The 22,054-nt window shown below is 30.3% G+C and overlaps 1 protein-coding gene across 5 annotated transcripts in view; it reads right to left on the bottom strand.

The window, feature by feature from the left end:
• Positions 1 to 4,114: 4,114 nt before the first annotated feature.
• The window catches only part of LOC129912807 (rho-associated protein kinase 1), a 40,426-nt gene continuing 22,486 nt past the window's right edge, over positions 4,115 to 22,054 (bottom strand). Inside the window, exons 3-10 of one of the 5 annotated variants that reach the window (XM_055991243.1) lie at positions 19,139 to 21,997; positions 18,499 to 18,656; positions 18,313 to 18,432; positions 13,789 to 13,952; positions 13,521 to 13,714; positions 13,340 to 13,445; positions 12,992 to 13,222; positions 4,115 to 5,642 (exon numbers count right to left, since the gene is read on the bottom strand). In XM_055991243.1, coding sequence (XP_055847218.1) covers positions 5,621 to 5,642; positions 12,992 to 13,222; positions 13,340 to 13,445; positions 13,521 to 13,714; positions 13,789 to 13,952; positions 18,313 to 18,432; positions 18,499 to 18,656; positions 19,139 to 21,997 — 3,854 coding nt within the window. In that variant the 3' untranslated portion in view covers positions 4,115 to 5,620. Of the gene's footprint in view, positions 5,643 to 9,297; positions 9,721 to 12,991; positions 13,223 to 13,339; positions 13,446 to 13,520; positions 13,715 to 13,788; positions 13,953 to 15,161; positions 15,632 to 18,312; positions 18,433 to 18,498; positions 18,657 to 19,138; positions 21,998 to 22,054 lie in introns of those variants that run through there. The other 4 variants (XM_055991242.1, XM_055991241.1, XM_055991244.1 and 1 more) reach the window with 4 other exon arrangements.

Genomic DNA, 22,054 nt, shown 5'->3' with positions numbered 1-22,054 from the left:
AAATTTCATCTTTAAAGCCTGGTACGCTGCTCGCGCTAAATTTTAGCTCCCATACAAATTATCGAAAATTTTTAGCCGAGATAAAATGGATCCCATACAAGTTATCGATAACTTGTATGGGAATTTTATCTCAGCTAAAATTTAGCGCGAGCAGCTTACCAGGCTTAAAACTTGATTTCTCAAAAACTATTTAATGAAACAACTTGAGTCAGAAAAAAAAAAATAAAGAATAAATCGCTTATTTTAAGAAAAGGGTGCTTTCATAAATGCATGGTTGCGCAAGTCTGACGAATGCAAAGCTTTCATTAATGCAAATGACAAATGTCAGGTGTTCATAAATGTAAAACGCAAATATTTGCAGCGCAAATGTGCAAATGAAAAAATTCCCATGCGCAATGAATTTTAACTTGAAGAAAGAAGGAACATGACGTAAAAAATGATAAAGCTTTCCTTCATTTCTCAATTCTACCAAAATTTTGATTTGAAATTCAAAATTCAAGTAAAAATAACAAAAATAGCCTCGAATTCCTTGGATATAATAAATTTGTAAACATTGAGAGAAATGTAAAAAAAAGTTTATTTTCTTAAAGGATAGAATTGGTTTATTTTGGAGAAGAGGATGAATTAAAACTTCAAACTTTTGACAAATGACGCAAATCAGAAAAAGTGTTCATAAATTCAAAGTAAAATACGTGCGCAAATAGTTTTTCTGACATTAGTCTGATCGCAAATGACAGCATGTAAACAAAGCAACCATGCAATTATGAAAGCACCCAAAGTTATAGCACAGGATTGTAAGTGCATTTTATGATTTTTTATATTTGTTTTTCTGTCGGCTGATCGGGAGGTAAGTGGGTAAGCACTTAAGTGGCTTTTACTGTACCTAGAAAATGAAAATTTTTCCTTCAGAATAACTTTTTTGTCATTTGGTACGTATTTGATGTGGAAAATATGCCCAAATACATTGGTCAGGTTTTAGACCAAAATACCGCACTGTGCGTCGTTAAAATTCGCTGATTGTCAGTCAGTCGTATGATACTTCACTTTATTTCTAACTGTTATTGCTGATTTGTTTGCCAATCCGTCCGTTGTCTCAAAAACGTGTGGTTTGGCCGCCATTTTGAAAAATGCGTTTTTGTGATTTTCTCGGCTCCTGTTTATCGTAGAATGGATTTTTTTGTCTTGTTTTGTAGAAGAACGTATTCTTAAATTATTTATTTATCAAATAATTTTTTTTTTGTAAAGTTTCTCTATAAAAAGTTATTGACGAAAACATGTAAAATTTTCGGTGATGATCGTGGTTTTTACACTTTTCTTCAGTTTAGTTTCATCTAAGCGAAATAGTTCTCATAATAACATTGATAAAACTCTAAATTTCCTACATTTTGGTATACTAAGTTTTCTTGTACGTCCAAAACTATTTCAGTTATAACCTGTAGAAATCAATATTTTGGTTGGCTACAATGATAATTCTGGTGAAAAAAATTAAACTTTTTTTTTGCAGAAGAAACAAAATATACTTTTCTGATTTTTTTTTTGGGGTGCTGATTTTGAATCTGAAGTCAGAAAAAGTTTATTGACCTTAGTTTTTGAAATATAAGCGTTATAAAACTCAAAAAAACGTTATTTTTATAGTTTTTAAGGTTGAGCTATAATGTGTAGTAGTACAGGAAAGATAGACTTTTTCGTGGAACGAAATATAGGACGGCTGAATTTTTCAAATCTGAAAGAGGGGCATTAGAAAAGCTTAAGTCCTGGTTTTCGGGACGCCACCCCCCTGGCGAAATCCGCCATTTTGGAAAACGCGAATCGCTCTATATCTCCAAAACTATTTATCCTAGAGAAATGGTTATCAGACCAAAGTTCTTGGAAATTTAATTATCTTTTTCTTTGTAATACATTATTTTTCTGAGCGGGCAATAGTTTTGAGGTTATGTTGTTTTAATTTATTTTGTTTCCTTTTTTTTTAAGATTTTATCATTCTCGGTAATAGCAACATAATTTTATATACAGTACAAGTTATAGACCATCAAGTTTCCAATAATTTGGTATATTTTTGAAAGTCATGCGATGTATGAGTCGAAAGTTATTGATCTGAAAACTGTAGTCTAAGTACAGGAAAGTTAGTAAATAAAACAGGCATTTTAAGAAACGAAATATAGGGAGGCTGATTTTTTCAAATCTGAAATAAGGGTATTAGAAAAGCTTAAGTCCTGGTTCTCGGGACACCAACTCCATGGCGAAATCCGCCATTTTGAAAAACGTGAATTGGTCTATATCTACTAAACTATTGGCTTGACCGAATAAGTTACTTAACCAAAGTTGTAGGTAATATAAATATCTTTTCTTATACATTCATTGTTTTTCTGCGACGACAACACTTTTAAGGTTATGTTGTTTAATTTTTTATTTTTTCGGTTTTTTTTAATTTTTCTCTCTGATTAATGTTGTAGAACATCAATATTCCATTAATTTGGTATACTTTTGAAGATTATATGATTTTTCAAACCAAAGATACGGAATTTTAAGAGCAATCCCTTTCAATATTTTCTAAAAATATACTAATATGCTTTTGCATAAGGTTCATACCTAAAATACTTAATCGTGTACGTAATGTAAGAACAAGAAACATATGATATGAGAGGAAGTTAGTTATTATGGTGGGTTATGGTAAACCGTAGAATGTTGTGGTACACATATTTTGTGTTTTAAGTCAAACATCCTACTTTTATGATGCTAAAAAATTATGTTTCTATCATAGAGACCGTGAAAAATAAAAAAATTAAAAAAAAAAACAACATAACCTCAAAAGTGTTGTCCTCGCTGAAAAACAGTGCATGTACAAGAACAGATATTCATATTACCTACAACTTTGGTTAAGTAACTTATTCGGTCAAGTCAATAGTGTAGCAGGTATATACCAATTCACGTTTTTCAAAATGGCGGATTTCGCCAGGTGCTCGGCGTCCCAAGAACCAGGACTAAAGCTTTTCTAATACTCCTCTTTCAGATTTGAAAAAATCAGCCTCCCTATATTTCGTTCTACAAAATGTCTGTTTTTTTACTAACTTTCGTGTACTTAGACTACGCAGTTTTCAGATCAATAACTTTCGACTCATACATCGCATGACTTTCAAAAATATACCAAATTATTGGAAATTTGATGGTCTATAACTTTAACTGTTTAAAAATTTATGTAACTAATACCGGGAATGATAAAATCTTTAAAAAAAAAAAAAAATAAATTAAAACAACATAACCTCAAAACCATTGCCCGCTCAGAAAAATAATGTATTACAAAGAAAAAGATAATTAAATTTCCAGGAACTTTGGTCTGATAATCATTTCTCTAGGATAAATAGTTTTGGAGATATAGAGCGATTCGCGTTTTCCAAAATGGCGGATTTCGCCAGGGGGGTGGCTTCCCGAAAACCAGGACTTAAGCTTTTCTAATATCCCTCTATCAGATTTGAAAAATTCAGCCGTCCTATATTTCGTTCCACAATATGCTTGTTTTTTTACTAACTTTCCTGTACTATAGCAATTTATTTCAGAATTATGAGAAATTCGACAAATATTAAAAAAATATTTAATGCATACATTTTGCATTGAATTTTTTTTTTTCAATGCAGACAATTTTTTATTTGCAATAAAAATGTTTTTTCAATGCAAAATATTCTTATTTGCAATAAAAATTTTATTTTCAGTGCAATTTTTTTCATTTGCAGTAATTTTTTTTTTTATGCAAATATTTTTAGTTGCAACAAATATATTTTTTTCAATGCAAATATTATTTTTCAGTTGCAATAAATATTTTTTTTAAATTTTCATATCATATTATCAGAATTATATCATAAGAAACTTTTTACAGTAAAAGTTTGCAAAAATAAAACACGAGATTTCTTTCTTTTGATAAAAATGGTATTTACTTGAAATATATTTTATATTAAAACTATACATATTTACATTAATTTTAATAAAAAAAAAAACTTACATACTAAAATTTTATGATATTTATTAGTTCCTTTATAAATTGTATGCATGTATTTCAATTTTGCATAAATATTTTTGAATAAGTGCAAATTTAAAAATTTTAAATTTATTCAATGATGATGATTTATCGAGTTATTATTATAAATTCATTAATTCTAAAATACTATCAAAAATAAAAAAATAAATTTTATACTTATTGTAATTTGGTCTTAAGTGATAAATCAATTATTTACTTTCAAGCGAAAGAGAGCACATTACATAAAAGAGCGTATCTTCCAAAAAAACTCATTTTCTCTTTGTTATATTTAATGTTTAGATTGAGAAAATTTTTTTTAAATTACAAAATATTGTAGTGCCTAAAAAATCTGCCCTAACATGAATTCCATTCGTATCGTAATTTGTATTAGATTTACAATTGCTATGAGTTCTGTGATATCTTTTTTCAGGATTCGTACAAAATTCACGAAACGAATAGAATTCATGATAAGTTCGATTACCTGTGTCTAAAAAATTGTTTTAACACAGATGTGTATATAAATGTAATGTGTTGAAATAAAATCTATGGCGCATATTTCCAAATATTTAAAACCAACATTAAAATGGGACTCGACTTTAAGAGAACCAAATTTGTGTGTGTTTAAATTCGAGCCTCGTTTTAGTACACATTTAGGCCAGTTTAACTTTAGAGGGCTAGTCATACAACTTATGAGTGGTGCCGACCGTTTTTAATTTATGATTGCTGACTCCGAAAACTTAATTTATGTAAGCTCATAAGTTATGAGCGCTTGAAAAGAATACCGGCATTAGAGTCGAGTTTTAAATATTTTGAAAATTTAGGTCTGTGTTTTTGATAAATTTCTGGGCTTGGTTAATACAAATTTATAAAAGTGGATGCTAATTTATATACACACCCGTGGTACAAAAAATGTTTTGAGTCTTGATTTCGTAGTAATTGTATGTTTTATTTTTAAATCAAAACTAGTAAAAGCTAAAATTGTATACTTTATCTACATAATTTATTGATTAATAAGGCGGTTAGTTTTATAATATTTAAAAATGTGTGTAGTATGTGTCAATTAAAAATGTTTTAATTTTTTATATATGTATATATTTTTTTTTTTAATCTAAGTACTTTAAGTTTGAGTTAATTTTGAGTTCTAAAATCGAATTGAACATCAATTATTGCTTTGTTTTCTTTTGTTTTGTTTTATTTTTTTTTTATGTTTAATGAAATAAGTACATCTACAAAATATTTAAATATACTAAAGGAGCACTTAAGGCAGTTTTGCTTGTGTGAGCTCTTCTACGAGTATACTGATTGTTCAAGTTTTTTTTTTTATTCATTTTAATTTAAATTCATGAACTTCTACAGTAGTTGTTATTGTATCATATATAAATGTATGTACAAAGTACGAGGCATGTTATGTTTTAATCGGGAATGTTGTTTCTAAAATACAAATTCATTATGTTATGCCTTAGTTATTTTTGATTTTGATGAAAAAGAATTAGGTAGGTATATTATTTATGTGTTTTTACTTTGAACAATTTTTTTTTTTTTTAATATAATCATTGTTTAGCTGCTCCCAGTTCTTTAAAGATGTTGAAGATAACTTTGACTTTAAGTTTTTTACTGTTTGGTAGCACCACGACTGAAAAGAAGTATTTTATTAACTTTGAAGTGTTTGGTATGTAAAATGTTATGTATTGTATGTAGGTATATGAAAGAGGTAAAAGTGATTATTTATTAAAAGATACTAATAAGATTTACAATGAATTTGTTTGTTTGTTTTTAATTTTTTCATTCACGATTTATTAAAAAAAATTGTTAATTTAATTCAAAACTCTGTGGTAATCAATGAATTGAATAATTAATAAATGTATACACTTCGTTTACTTTCCATTGAAGAATAATTACTGTCAGTTAAAGCTTTATAATTTAAAGCAAAATCGTATCCGATCAGAAAAAAAGTCGTTCGTGAAATTCAAAACGTGTGGTCGTGTTTTACGACCGATGGCAGTTTTTGGATACTACGCTTACTATTTTTAATAGACATAAGCATAATTTGTTTTTTTTTTTTTTTTTTATTTGTTGATGCCTGTGTACCGTAGATGAACAAAATATCCATTGAATAAAACTCAATTAAAAAGTTAATAACTTTTTATTATTAAAAAGTTAAAGTGACCTCAACTCCAACTTTTTACCAATCGGAGGCGAGACAAGGCCGAGTGATTTTTTTCCAATTTTGCACAATTTTCCAATGAACGAAATTATGTGTAAACAACTAATGAACATTTATGCAGTAATTTGTTCTTTGATTCCGTTTTACAGACTGTAGACGAATTCAGTATGAAATGCCAACACAATACAAAACGCCTGTGGGAACCATTTTACTAGTTTTCGTCCGAAGCTTGTATCTTAATCGTCCTTATAACGAATTCCATTCGTATGGGAAATTTGTTACGAATCCTGAAAAAATAATCGCAGAATCCGTTCGTAGATGATGGAAAATTTCATATAAAATGTTTTTACGAATGGATGTTTTTTATTCGTGGTTCGTAGAAAATTACGCATGCGAATGTGTGATAAGTGAGATCTTGAAAGCCTTCTCGAGATGTCTATTTCTGATCAAAATTTTGAAACATTCAAATCGAAACTAAATACACACTATCCGGTATTATTATGAACTTTTCTGCAATAAATTGAAAGAAAAATCGTTTCTTCAGAAAAGTAATTTGTAAGTTTCGAGTGTTGCATACTTTTGTCTGTAAATTATAGTACTTCAACCCGAAATTATAACTATGTACCTATGTGTAAGAATTCATTCAATTTAACTGAATAGTTTTTGAATTCTGAAAACAATCCTTGGAATAACCATTCGTCGAAGACAAGTCATTGAAAAAACAATTCTTCGAATAAGAAAATTTCATCAACTCTAAAGATTTGCTGAAAAATCATGTAAAACAAAACACTTTTTAGATATTTGTACCGTCAACGAAGCCCCACAGGATGAGGGCCTTCCAACGATGGGCATAATCCGGGCCCATTTTGTTCGAATAATTCTTATTCGAATGATTTTTATTCGAATAATTTGAAGTCGAAGAATTTGTGTTCTATTAATTGTTTCTTTTTTATGAATAATGTTCGAATAATTGTTTTCGATGGTTTTTTTTTTCAAACAGCATGGTTTGCCAACTACTATGTTCTCGATTAACCTTAAATATAAATTCGGAATTGATTTCTTTTAATAATTAGATCTGGCATTAAGTACCGAAAGAACATTGGGTATGGTTCCGAACGACCAATCGGACCATACCCAACAATTATTTCGTTATTATTTTTCTTTACAATATTTTCCAACATTTTTGTTTTTCGGAAGATTCTATATTTAATGTATTCCCATGGAATGTACTGATGTGCAATCTTAATAGAATAAGATTAGCTCGACAAAAAAATCATTCCCTTTTATTTTCATTATTTAGCAATGATACAATATTATGAAAAAATACCAACATTTAAACATGCAAAAATATATCAAACAATAAAGCAGATGAAAATATGATCTGAAACATGCGGCCATGACTACTCCTACTTCGAAAATAACGAAAGCAAAATTTTTCAAATAAAACAAAATTCAATTGAGTTTTTTAAAAATAGTTTCTTTGTTTTTCATATAATATTAATAAGTTTATTTATATATATCTTGTTTTTTTTTTTTTTGTTTTTAAATAATAATATATACAGGGTGTCCCACAGTCACCGCCCTAAATGAAAACCATGGATTCCTGAGGTAATTTTAAGTCGAAAAACTTAAGAGGTAATTTTCTCGTTTTCGTCCCGTTTTCGAGTTACCACGGTTTTTATGATTTTTTCTCTTTTGTCCTTTAACTGGCCTTATCTTTGTTAAACTACGTTTTAATCGAAAGATTTTTGTTGCAACCAATCAAGAATTTATTGCAGTTTAAGTTTGTCTCAAAACTTTTATTTCTGCGGACTACCGTTTCTCCACAATTCTGCATCAAACACAATTTTCTTCGTTTTTTAAGTTGTTTTTTACACTTTCATATCATTTAAGTCAAAAAAACACGTTAATGAGTGTAAATTTTTGTGCTTTTATTAAAGCCCAGTTTATTTTCATAAAAAAAATAAGTTTTATTTCATAAAAAAGGCTACTGAAAGTAATTAAAAAAAAATAAACAAACTGAGTGAATGAAAAAAAAAATAATTTTTAAATAAAAAATTAATTTAAATGAATTAAAAACTTTTTCTGAGCAATTGTGGTTAAGAAAAGAACAAATAGATAAAGCTCAGAAAAAGTTTTAATTCATTTAAATTAATTGAAAAATTATTGAAAAATTATTTTTTTTTTTTAATTCACTCAGTTTGTTTATTTTTTTAATTACTTTCAGTAGCCTTTTTTATGAAATAAAACCTATTTTTTTTATGAAAATAAACTGGGGTTTAATAAAAAGCACAAAAAATTAACACACATTAACGTGCTTTTTTGACTTAAATGATATGAAAGTGTAAAAAACAACTTAAAAACCGAAGAAAATTGTGTTTGATGCAAAATTGTGGAGAAACGGTTGTCCGCAGAAATAAAAGTTTTGAGACAAACTTAAATTGCAATAAATTCTTGATTGGTTGCAAAAAAAATCTTTCAAATCAAACGTAGTTTGGCAAAGATAAGGCCAGTTAAAGGACAAGAGAGCAAAAATCATAAAAACCGTGGTAACTCGAAAACGGGACGAAAACGAGAAAATTACCTCTTAAGTTTTTCGACTTAAAATTATCTCAGGAATCCATGGTTTTCATTTGGGGCGGTGACTGTGGGACACCCTGTATAATAAAAAAGAATTATAAAAAAAATAATAATAAACAAATAATAAAATTACAGAAAATTGAAAGTAAAATAAAAATAAACAATATTAGCAGCGAAATTAAAAAAAAATCTTCTTTCAAAAAATAAACGAATGTTATAAATCTTTAACATCAAGGAATTATTATTCTTAAATTTAATTATTTAAGTTTAGAAGATTTATGTATATCATCTTGAGTTATTCAATATATTTTATTTTGTTTTAATTTTATATTTTTTTTTTTATGAGAAATCACTTATATAACGGTATGTTATTATACTAAACAGATTTAAGAATTAAACAAAAAAAAAAATTATATAAATTGTGAAAACGAAAATGGTTTGTATTTTTGTTTCAAAGTAAATGGAATTATTGTTATTTCGATTAAAATGCATTTTGTTTGAATGAACTCGTGTGTATGTGTGTGTTTATTTAATAATAACTATGTTTTGTTTTATTTTAATTGTTATTTTCAACAATTGTTCTCGCTTTCCTATTTACTTTCAGTGTGTCTACGCTTTGCTGACTTTAAATAATTAACAAACTTTTAATTAAATTTAAAGAAAATGTATTATAATGATATGATATATTAGAATTTTCTTTTTTTTTCCATCGTGTAAAATTAATTTATTTATATATATACGTATTTATTAATTATTAGTACTGATTTTGTTGTTGTTTTTTATTTTATTTTTTTGTTTAATTAATTTTGTTTGTATAAAAATATAATATATAATATTTATTTTTTTTTTTTTTTTATTTTGTTAAAAAAATTTCGATAATCACTGTTTTAATGATGAATTAGCTGGAAGTGTCGCTGATCTTTGTACATTGACTGCAAATGGCTTGTAATTGGAACGAGTTGATTGGCTGTTAAATGTTTATGATGGTGATGAAAGGCAATGGCGATTTAATTGACATTGATTGGTTTTTTTATTTATTATTACGCGCAAACAATAATGTGGATAGTTGAAATATTAAATATAAATTATAGAAATAAGTTTACCATATCCACATTTTTTTATAGCGTTTTGATTGATTGCGAGTAAATGAAAGCATGAAATAAAGAAAGTTTCAATTGGTTTATTTAATAATTTTGTTGAAAAGTTAAAAGGAGATTTTGTTAAATGGCATATTAGTGTTTTAGAGAATTTATGTTTAAGAAATTATGAAATAATTATTTTCTGTGATTAAAAGGGAAATACAAGATAAAATTCATGTACACAATTTCCATGTAAAGTATAAACCGTCATTAACTTTGACGATTATTTCTAATTTTCTTATGTCTTTGATACAATATAATTAACACCTGATGACCTGATCTGGATCACGACGAAAATAAAACGCAGCTATTATAGACTTCTTAAATTAACCATAATTCAGTTTAAATTTTTAAGAGCCAGATCAATTGCATTTTAAGTTGACCGTTAACTTTTCTCCAGTTTGACGAAAAAGAGTGCGTGGGGTGCTTTTTGACCCCAATTGTGAGCTTACGTTCGAATCTTGAATTCACATAGAAACTGAACTGAGCTTCATAAAAATGTAAACAAAATTTATGCTAAGTGACAATCTTTTATAGGTAGTTTCAAATAAAAAGTCCTGACTCTGAGTTTATTTTCTCCCTTGCAATAAAATTGAGAACAAATAAACAAAAAACTCAATTTTATTGGCTCATTGCGACAAATCAACCCAAAAATAACAACAAATCATGCTTGTTCGAATGAAAGAAATGCTAGAGAAAAAAATAAACTAACGAAAAATCAGAATTTGTTTATTAATAATTTCTTTGGTGACGACTCCAAAATAATTGAAAAATAAAAATAAGAAATTTACTGCCCAATTATACAAATGAAAAGATGTGAATTGAATTTTAAGTTATGAATTGCTATCATACAGGGTGTCCCAAAAGTTAACGTCGAAACGAAAACGGTAGATATGGTAGGTGGTGACAGTTATCAGAAAAATAATAAAAAAAATCGCAGCCATATATTTTGGGAGTTATGGGCATTTGAAAAAAATTCGAAAATATGGTCACCCTGTGACGGTTTTTCATGTGCCGTGACTACAAATCTTAATTTTTCTCATTTTTTTCTTTTGTTACGGAGCCTTGAATAACCCTGCTATCAAATGCATTAAAAAATTTTAACTCAGCTGCATCAGTTTTAATGAAAATATTACTTTTTTACCCAACTTAGTACTAAAAAATTTTACATGACTCTAATTCAATGAGCCGTAGTGTACAAAAAATGCACTACGATGTTTCAGCAAGTTGCCTCAAAAGTTGGTGTGTTCAATTCTCTTTTCAAAATGGTATAACATTGTTGAGAATAATCCATAAATAACCGAGATAAAATTTTTTTTCTTAAGAAATCCGACTCTTTTATGAGGTAATTTTTCCATATTATTCAAGTTTTGTACCCTTTCAGAACCTTTCAGAATACAAAAACTTAAATAATATGGAAAAATTACCTAAAAAAAGTCGGATTTCTTAAGAAAAAACATTTTATCTCGGTTATTTATGAAATATTCATAACAATGTTATACCATTTTGAAAAGAGAATTGAACACACCAACTTTTGAGGCAACTTGCTGAAACATCGTAGTGCATTTTTTTTACACTACGGCTCATTGAATTAGAGTCATGTAAAATTTTTTAGTACTAAGTTGGGTAAAAAAGTAATATTTTCTTTAAAACTGATGCAGCTGAGTTAAAATTTTTTAATGCATTTGATAGCAGGGTTATTCAAGGTTCCGTAACAAAAGAAAAAAATGAGAAAAATTAAGATTTGTAGCCACGGCACATGAAAAACCGTCACAGGGTGACCATATTTTCGAATTTTTTTCAAATGCCCATAACTCCCAAAATATATGGCTGCGATTTTTTTTATTATTTTTCTGATAACTATCACCACCTACCCTATCTACCGTTTTCGTTTCGACGTTAACTTTTGGGACACCCTGTATAAACTGGCCATTTCTGGTCCATCTTCACCTAGTCCTATAACAATATCTTCGGCAAAATTATACCAACTGCCTTCAAATGATACATAAATAATTAAATAATATTGTATGTTTTTTTTTTTGTATTGCCCGCGGATATGGAGTGATGCAAGCCCGGGAGACTTGCCTCCGCTTTCTGAGGCTAACCTAGTGAATCTCACAGACGGATCAATTTATTAAAATAGGGATATCAAGAACTGTTCTTCATTATTTTATCGTAATTTTAGAAAAAGTTCAGCTGCCTCATAAATGCTTCCTTCCAGTAAGCGAAATGTTCAAAATAAAGTGAGTTTATTAGTATGCTACCCAAATTTTCAAATAAAAAAAAATGAAGTTTTTCTTGTACAATTAGGTTTTCTGCATAAAAACATGAAGACAACTTTTCCAAGATCAAAGTGAATTGGCCATTATTGTTGTTGTAGAAAATAATTACATAAAACTAATCGATACTCGTACTTATAACGAAAACATTAATAAACCAATGGTCGAGACTGCAGTATCTAGAGTTAGAGCCTAGTTTTAAATGAAACTTGGTTCTGCTTGTCGCCAGATGGCTTTCATTGCTTTCTTATTTCTTTTAGTGTGCACTAAATGTTTAAACTTTACATCGTTTTAAGGTAATTTAGCATAGTTTTTTTTTTTTAACGATATCGAATGGCAGGAGTGAGCGAACGTTTATACGTTTTTATACTGATGACTGAAATACCTTAATTATCGGCCAATAGACTTTACTTTGCTAACACAAGTACACAAAGTTCATAGTAGTTAAGGGTGTGAGTAACGACCAAAAATTATTTTTTTATTTTTTTTAAAGGTATTTTAATTACAGTTGAGAACACTTTCTATATTTTTAACATGCTGCTTTCAGCAGAAGTTAAAAATTAAGTTTTTTAATAATAATAATTGTCTAACTGTGCTACGAATATAGAGAGCATTTATATCTTGTATTTCCCTGAAATATGAATTTCCATTTGTTAAAAGTGAATGTTCATATCAATGTACATTTCATCATCTATATTATGTACATTAATTTTTGTTTGATTTCATACACAAGTACATCATAAAGTTTATTTATTTACTTTATTACAACTTTAATATTTAATTTATGTATTTTTTAGTTTAAATACATTTACTATCTTACCTTGGTGAAATCTTACTACCATCTCCCGAACAATTATTGTTTGTTGATGAATTCGCTTTATACCCACTCTTTTGGATACGTTTAGACAAACGAGTAACCCAAAGATGTTGCTCATCTGGCGTTACAGCTAGCAATAACATTTCTCTAGCACTAAGAGGATCGTGATGTAATTTACATGGGGCCAATGGGTCATTATTATCTACATGTTCCTTATGGATTTTATTGCGGCATCTATTTTGGAAATAAGAACACACAGAAAAACACACACAAAACAAATATATTACACATCAATTTTAAAAACAAGCAACAATTAAATACTGATTTTACAATAACAACAATAAATATTACCTTTTGCATTCGTAGGCCGCCGGCGGCTTGAACATATGCCAGAGCGGTTTTGGACAAACTTCGCAAGCAGTTGGCATATGGTATGTAATGTGGACAAACTCATGACCTATGGAAAAGTTTTTGTTAGAAAATACAAAAATAACATCAAATCGTTGAAAGAAAACAATATTAATACACTTACCCTTGTGCAGAATGGTCCCGGGCCTCTCATCCCCAGATCCTCCTCTTAACACACTGATGTCTAATTGATTCTGTTCTTCTGGGCGTCTAGCCTCGCCTTCACCGGCGTATAATAATTGAAATATTCGAGGAATTTCTTTGGCATCCGCACGAATGACATCACCTTGTGTCACGGAACGTACATGAAATACTTTGCTGTAATTTAAAACAGAAATATTTTCGTTTTAAGTAATTTTCCTTGGTGGGAAAGTCATTCGTTGCGAACTTACCTTAAGTCTAATATAAGCACAGGATCAATTGTATTCTGTTTGTCTATCTCGGAATTGTAAAATATTATTTTTCTTGATGATACAATAACGAACTGCCGTTTCCATCCATGTCGGCGAATATTTTGTTTATTTGGCACACTTAACCAGCCTTCAAAGACTGAATCCTATTTAAGTAAAAAAAATATGGTCTTTAATATTTTTTTAATTTTTGTATAAAAGCAAAAGAATGTTCTAAAAAAAAACTTTAAATTTACATTGTTGGCTTAAACATATACCCCCGCCGTCAAAAGTTTGGAACCACTTGAACCAAATGTGAAAAACTTATCGTTACAAACGTAAGTTTTTTTGAAAATAATTTGGTATGCCATACTCGAAAAAGTGGTTATTTTTTAATGTGGTTTCAAGCGTCTGGCGGGGGTGTGTATCTCTATAAAATTTGTATACCTTCCCCTTAATCTTATGGGGTTTTCGTTTGGTACTTTTGATTTAGATCTGTCAAAAAACTGATTTTGACAATTTTTGCCTTCGTTTTGCCAAAAAAAAATGATTTATTTTTGATCTTAGATCAAATTTCCTAACATTATTATGTTTTATTATTGAAAGCCATTTTTGTTTTTGAAATTTTTGTTTGATAATTATTTGTTTTGGTTTCAAGAAAGAATTATAACAGTTTTGAGTTCAAATGGAAGCTATTTTAGGTGAATTTTTTGATTTGTCTATATGATCTTTGGATAAAATAAAATTAACTTTCGAATCGATTTTTGACAACTGCGACCGCTGCCTGGTTTACAGACACAAATACACACCAATACTAGAGCAAATAAAAATCAATCTGAAAACGTATTCGTTTCGTAACGAAAAAAAATCAATTTATAGATCAAAATATAAATTTACCAAACGAAAACCCCATTAAAAACTCTAGTCAAATTTCAGTATAATTCTTGCTCTTTCACCCTATTATTAAGTATCAGAGGGTTTTAAATACTTTTTGCAATGTATGTTTTTGACCTCGAACCATTTGGTTTATCTTCGCGACAAATGTAAAACTATTTCTCGTTTTCACTTTCAGTCTGACCTAGAAATTAATCTGCAGAGTACCTCGAATTTCACGTCATCCGCACTCATCAATACATTTTAATAAAATATTGTCGATCAAAAATTTTTTCATTCGCTATTGTAGACACATTTCAACAACTCTTATAAAATACAAGAAACAAAATTTTAAAGTTATAAAAATCAAAGTCTTAAATTTATTTTAATTTGATAAAACAGCACATTGTAATAAATTAAAATTAAAGCACAAACTTAACAATTTTTTTTTTTAATTTTTGTAAATAAATAATAAATTAACAATATTTATATTATAATTTTTTTTTCAATGATATTTTTTAAAATACCAAATACATAAATATTAATAACATATGAATAAATGAAAAATTTAAATATCTAACAGTTAGCTCCATTAATTGAATTTCTAGAGCATTAATATTTGTCATATCGGTTCGGCAAGCGTAGAAAAAACGTCTAAGTATTGTCAAAGCAGCAAATGCTTCTTCGCGCGTTGTAGTATGTTGAATTATTGCCAAATTATTATCATCATTGGAAAAGAGAATTTCATTATAATCACTACTCAATTCACTTTCATCATCATCGTCATTATCATCATTATTGTTGTCATTTTCTTTAGTAATGTTAGGAGCATCTTGTTCATGCAAAATTCCACCATCACATTCAGGTGTGGAGTCACAATCGACACAATCATCGTATTCGTATTCGTCATCAATAGAAATCTCCTTCTCGATTACTTCCATCCCAGGAAGCTTAGGAACATTCTGAGGAAATGCTTTTTTTAAATAATTTTTGATTGTTTCATTTTAGAAAGGGGTTAACAAACTCTGGTGACACAATCATTAAAGCCTCAAGACTGTTAATACATTTTATGTTTTATTTTTTTTTTTTTTTTTGTTTTTGGCAAATTCAATCAAAGCGATGAAAATGTTCCTCTGTCGGTGCAGTGTGTGTGATGTAAAGAAGAACGCACAGACAGAAAGCGGAGCGAAGTTTTACAAGAACATAAAGAGATTTATCTTTTTGTGAATTTTAGTGGCGCATAGCAAGCAGATGTGATAGATGACGCGAGTGAATTTTTTTTTTTGTAGTAGTGTATTAAATATTCTCTGAAAAACACAAATAATATTTGATGTGTTTTTTTGCTAAATAACGTGTTACTGTTTTTATTTAAACTTTGTGTACTTACAGATTTATTTTTTATTTAATTTGAACGTTTTCTTTAATACGATAGATGTGCACAAAAATACCGAGTGTGAAGCCGCTAATTGAATATCTCAAACGTTTTTTCTTACCACGAACACGATATTTAAATATTTATTTTGATTCAGCCCATTGTTGATCTTTGTAGGGTATTGCTTTTCGTTTCAAAAGCAATTTTGCCTTTGCTAGTATTATTGATAAGCTGAGGTGGGCAGCTCTGCTTTCTGTCGTTGCGCATGGTTAACACTGCCTAACAAGAGTTTTGTGATAATATTTTTTTTTATTTTGTTACAGTTTTTTTTAATGCTTCAAAATCCAGCAAATAAATAATAAGAATGATTTTGTTATGTTATGGACTTAGATATTCTGCCTTAAAGGTTTTTTTTTTGTTCAACTGAATAAAAAAAGTGAGCAGGATTTATATATTTTTTATGAAATTGGTCTCGCAACGTAGGTACTTAATTAAAGATGCAATTTTGTGCAATGTTTCGACAATTTCTAAAATTTCCACCATTTCATTATCATTAATCACATATCACACAATTTTAACTTTTGATCCTGTGTTTATTTGATGTGAAAATTCAAAATCCAAATTCAAAAATGGATATTTTATAGTTTCTTAACTAAAAAAAAAAAAAGATATTACAAATACAAAAAAAAAAACGAAAAGACAAAATGAAATGCAAATAAAAATTCAAATCAAATAAACTTAAAAGATTGGCATTTCGTTCAGAACTTTTTTCTATTTGAAAATGTGGTGGAAAATATTTTTTAAAAAGTCTATCTCTAAAAAGCGAAACTCTTAGTAGATCATTGCATTTGTTAGCGTTACAATAACAAAGCGAGATCCTGCTTTTGTTGCAAAGCAAATAAAAACAATGATCTGATCTGGACCATGGGAATAATAAAACACAGCTGACGATATCAATGTGTAACTGAAAAATGCTCTACCACGCGATTGCCCTCCCAGCACTCACATTCGGTTCACAATGAACAGAAAATATAAAAGACGTGACTGACTTGTTTGGAAAATATTTCCATCCTCAAAGAAGAAACCCTGATATCTCCATAAAAATATAATACTAATGAAAGGTGACAAACCTTCGAAGAGTATTTCTTGAAATAGATTAGAAAGTTTTTAAGGTTCATTCTGTTCTAACTCATAAATGAATTTTTAAAGCAAGAACATCTCCCTCCCTAAGTGAGCCGATTAGTGTTTCATAATATTTCTATGCAATTCCTAAAGTTTTTTAAATGGCTTACAACAAACTCGATTTTTTTGGATTTAGCTTTTTGATTTAGAGCATTTATTAATATTTAAAAAAATGGCAAGAAAGATTACAAAAAAAGCGATTATGAAATAGCACGACAAAAATTATAATCAACTTTGAGATTTGTCTTTTCATTTCTGGAAAACTATTGAAAGAGCTTTGGGTATTAAACGAAGCAAACTTTTTCATTACTTCCTATATTTCATTTTATCATAAATATTAGGACTGACTTAAAAAATGTCCTTTTTTAAAAACCATGCAATGATCGGTTTAAACTAAATATTTAAGTTGAGTGAAAAAACAGGAAATCCGACTCTTAAAAAATTGGAAAGCATAAAACTATATGGAACATTACAATTTGTGTTTTTATCCCTTTTTAGAAAAAAAAACCCTCTTCAAATATTATTTCTCCGTTTAAAGAACCAGACGTTGTACATATTTACTATTCTGAATCACAATTAGTATAGTTTTAAATCATTTGTATTATCGATTCGTTGATTTTGAAGCATCAAATATTTAAATCTGTACAAAAGATTTTTTTTTATTTTCAAGCATTAACAATAGCAGTTTTACACTTTAAAAACGGATTCCAGGATAATATAACAGCACACACTTTATACAAATAAACACAATTAGTTTCATTTCAAAAGTAAGGCAACACGAAAAGGGCAACACAATTAGAATAATTCAGTGGTTCCATGCTTGCTCATGGCATTTTTTTTCAGAACTTATGTAACTGGGACTACATTATTGTACCATTTAAAGATTAGGAAAGGTTGGATTAAGATTCAACTTGCTTAAAGCAGGCGATAAATAAGTAAATTTGAAATTTAAGTAAATTTTAAAATGCTGCATTTCGTTTTAATGGGGCAATTGTTATTTAAAGAAAAAAAATATAAATATGTTTTTTTTTGTATACAAACAAAATTGCTACTGCGAGCGCATATTATATGAAAAAAAAATGAGTTTTAAATCTACTTACTTGATTATCCTCTGGATCATTATCGGCAGATGAAAGCGAGGCTGTTTCATTTAATTTCGATTGCAATTGTTCGATCTCTGTTGCTTTACAGTCGATTTCCATTTGCAGCTTAGTTCGTGCCTAGAACCAAAAACAACAACAAAATTCAACAAATTACGAAGATAATAATTAAATAATATATCTCACATGACTTTCTTCAATGAGTTGACTTTGAAGGTCTTGGAATTTAAGCAGCAATTGGTTGTATTTATCACGCTCCTGAGTAAGTTCTTGTTGCAGGCGTCTACTCTCCTTTTCTTTTTTACGTAAATCAGCTGATGAGCGAACTTTTGCTTTTTGTTTGCCTTTGAAAGAAAATAGAAGTATATATAAAATAAATATAAGAAATAAGCTGGAAATTCGATGAGATTTGAAAATAAAAAGACATTGAATAAAACAAAATAGGCATAATGAGTCTCCAAACATGACACAAAACCAGTGGTTTTGCATACTTTTCTTCAGCGCGACGCAAGTATTGTGGGCAAAGTTAAAGGTATTTTGTGCTCACTTTATTGAAACAGAAGCAAAGCAATATGCTTTTAAAATGTGCGTGCATTTCTATGAAAATGATGGAAATCGGAATATGAATTTCAAGGATAACTTATTTTAAGCAAATTGGTCTTTCAAGTCTTTCATCTTATAGATATTGGACTTGTTCGAAAAATAACTTTGAATTTTTCACTAAACGGTAGTTTCATTTATTTTAAATTAAAAATACTGAATTATAATGTTTTATTTGGAAACTGTTTAAGAAAAATGATAGACTCAATTTAAAAAAAAAACTTACTCTGCAAATCAGTATCCTTGCGATTCATCACTTCGGCCAGCTTATTGACAGCCACTTGCTTAAGTAACATCTCAGTCTTCCATTTTTCTTTAAGTTTAACAATTTCGTTGTCTTTGTCGGACTTAACTTGTATCATCTCTTCCTGCATAATTTTATTCTGCTGAAGCAATTCCTCACACTCAGCAATTTGTTTGTTGAGCTTCTTCAAGAATTCAGCTTCAGTTTCTTTGATAGCCACCAGGGCAGCTTCTTTAGCTGCAATTTCATTACGATGTTTTGTCATGAAATCTTTAAGTTCAAGCTCCTTGATTGTTTTCTCCTTCTCTAAATCGGCCACTGTTTCTTCGGCAATAGATCTCGCCAGTGCTTCTGAGTCGGCTCGCGCCACAGCAACTTGAACTTGATGTTTGAGCGAGACGCGCTCTTCCTTCAGTTCTTGAATTTCGCGACATCTTTCGTTGATTTCTTCACGATGTTCGTTACTCTGTGTTTTGTAGAGACGAGAGAAATATTGTTCGGCTTCTAGTTGATCTTGTAGTTCCTTCATTGAAAGAATATCTTTATTGTGAGCATTTTTTATCTGAACTATATCCTCTTCAAACTTCCGTTTAGTTTCTCGTAACTGATTAACTTCTTTCTGCAATTGGCCTTCGCGAGATTTTAAATGGGCTACTTCGGAACTTTGTAAATTCAACTCAGACACAAGATTATTCTTTTTGCTCTGCTCTTGGTCCAGTTGACTCTGTAAGACCATTGCCTTTTCGGTCTCTTGTCGCCATTCTCCTTCGAGTTTTTGCAGCCTCTGTTGAATTTGCCTATAATCTACCGAGAGCATAGTTATTTGACGCTCTTTTTCTTGCGAACTATGATCGGACTTAATACGTGCCGATTTCTCTTCGTTGAGTTTCGTTTGCAGTGCTTTAACTTCCTGCATGTTTGCCTCTTCGCGACTCAACATTCGGCATTTCTCCGTTTCTTGGTGAGCCTTTACCTCTTGTTGATATCTTCCTTGTGCGGCTTTCAGCTCTAGGTCTAAGCTAGCATTGGACTTTTCCAAATCCGAGATCTTCTCATTCAGAGTTTGATTGTCCACTATTGCCTGTTGCTCCCGATTAAGGCAACGATCAAGGTCAGTGGATACAGTTTGTAGTTTACTCTCCAGCTCCTTTTGAACTTCTTTTATCTGTGTGCGGGCATTTTTCTCTTGAATAAGTCGTGTTTGTAGCTCGGCTACTTCTTGTTGCAGAGTGTCACGTTGAATCTGTAGATTTGATATAAGAGCCTGCAGTTGAGTGACCTTTTGTTCGACCTCTGTTTTCCCCAGACGCAGCTCTGCCGCTTGTTTCTTCAACTTTTGGCTGTTTTCTGTTTCCAGTTTAAGATTTTCTTGCATATCAGCCAGCTGTTTTTCAAGTGTGTTAATTTTGTCATTGTGGTGCTGATTGTTGTTCATTTCACGTGTACGGATCTTATGCTCATCGTCGAGATTCTTTTGGGTTTCGGCAAGCAGAGCTTCGGTCTTCTTGCGCAATTCCATTTCCTGTTCAACCTTTTGCATGGCCATTTTGTAATTGTGTTTACGAATCGCCAAATCTTTCTCATAATCGCTTACAAGGAGTTGCAATTCAGCTTCGCGCTTAGTAATCACCTCAATTTGTTGACGCAGAGCAGTATCTTGTTTCTCTAGCGTATCGGAATGATTGCGTTCGCGTTCCAGCAACGCCTCCAGTCGCTTAAGTTCATTTGAGTTAGATGGCCGATGGCGGTGAATATTGTTGTTTGTAGCGGCACTCTTTGTGTCTACAGTATCGGTGCCCAATAACTGGTAGTCACCGCTGTACGTAAAGCCTACGAACGGCAGATGATTTCCGTCGAAAGTCTTAGGCACAGGAAATACTTCTTCAGGGGTCTCGTCGCGTTCGATATCTTCAAAGTTGCGTGTGTCATCATCACTACTAAGTTCTGGGACAACTGGTGGCACAGATTCTCTTATATTTTCAAAAGTCCACGTGTCATTTTGAAAAAATGGATGCGTCTTAATTTCATCGATACCATGACGACCCAACCGATGTAATCGATCAGTCAGAAAACCACGTATCAACGACTTGGCATTCTCGCTTATTTCGACTTCAGATGGAAATGATAAGGAGTTTTTGTGGTCCATTATCTTGCCGTAGGTGCCGACTAGACTATCTGCATAAAAAGGCGTATCACCAACCAGCATTTCGTACAAGAATATTCCCACAGACCACCAATCACATTCACGGCCGTATTCGTTGTCAACTCCTTGTGACTGCAATACCTCAGGACTGATGTAATCCGGTGTACCAACTGCATTGCTTGACACTACCAAACCATCTGGTCCCATTCGCATACACGTACCAAAGTCAGCTAACTTTAAATGACCATTTTTGTCCAAAAGCATGTTGTCTGGTTTCACATCCCGGTGCACAAAGCCCATGTTGTGAATTGTGTCCACTGCGAGGGCCACTTCCATTGTGTAAAAAATTGCCCATTTTTCGGGAATTTCATAAAGGGACATTAGACTGACTATATCACCGCCAGGCATGTAGTCCATCACCATGTACAGATACTTGGTATCTTGAAATGCATAATGCAATTGCACAATCCACTCGGAGTTGGCGTGAGCCATGATGTGACGCTCCTCCCAGAAAAACGCCGAGTCTGGCCGTTTCATCATGTCGAATTTTGAAAGACGCTTCATTGCGTAAACTTGCTTAGAGGATTTATGTCGTACAAGTTGCACTTCGCCAAATGCTCCCGCACCGATGAGCTTGATGAAATGAAAATCGTCTACATTCATACGCAGTTCAGCAATCTCTTTTGCCAGTGATTTATCTATATTTTAAATTTAATAAAAAATTATTTTATTTAACTGAAATTAAAGTAGATATT

This window comes from Episyrphus balteatus, chromosome 2, assembly GCF_945859705.1.
Source record: "Episyrphus balteatus chromosome 2, idEpiBalt1.1, whole genome shotgun sequence".
Lineage (NCBI taxonomy): Eukaryota > Metazoa > Arthropoda > Insecta > Diptera > Syrphidae > Episyrphus > Episyrphus balteatus.
This window is presented reverse-complemented; position numbering and strand designations above follow the sequence as displayed.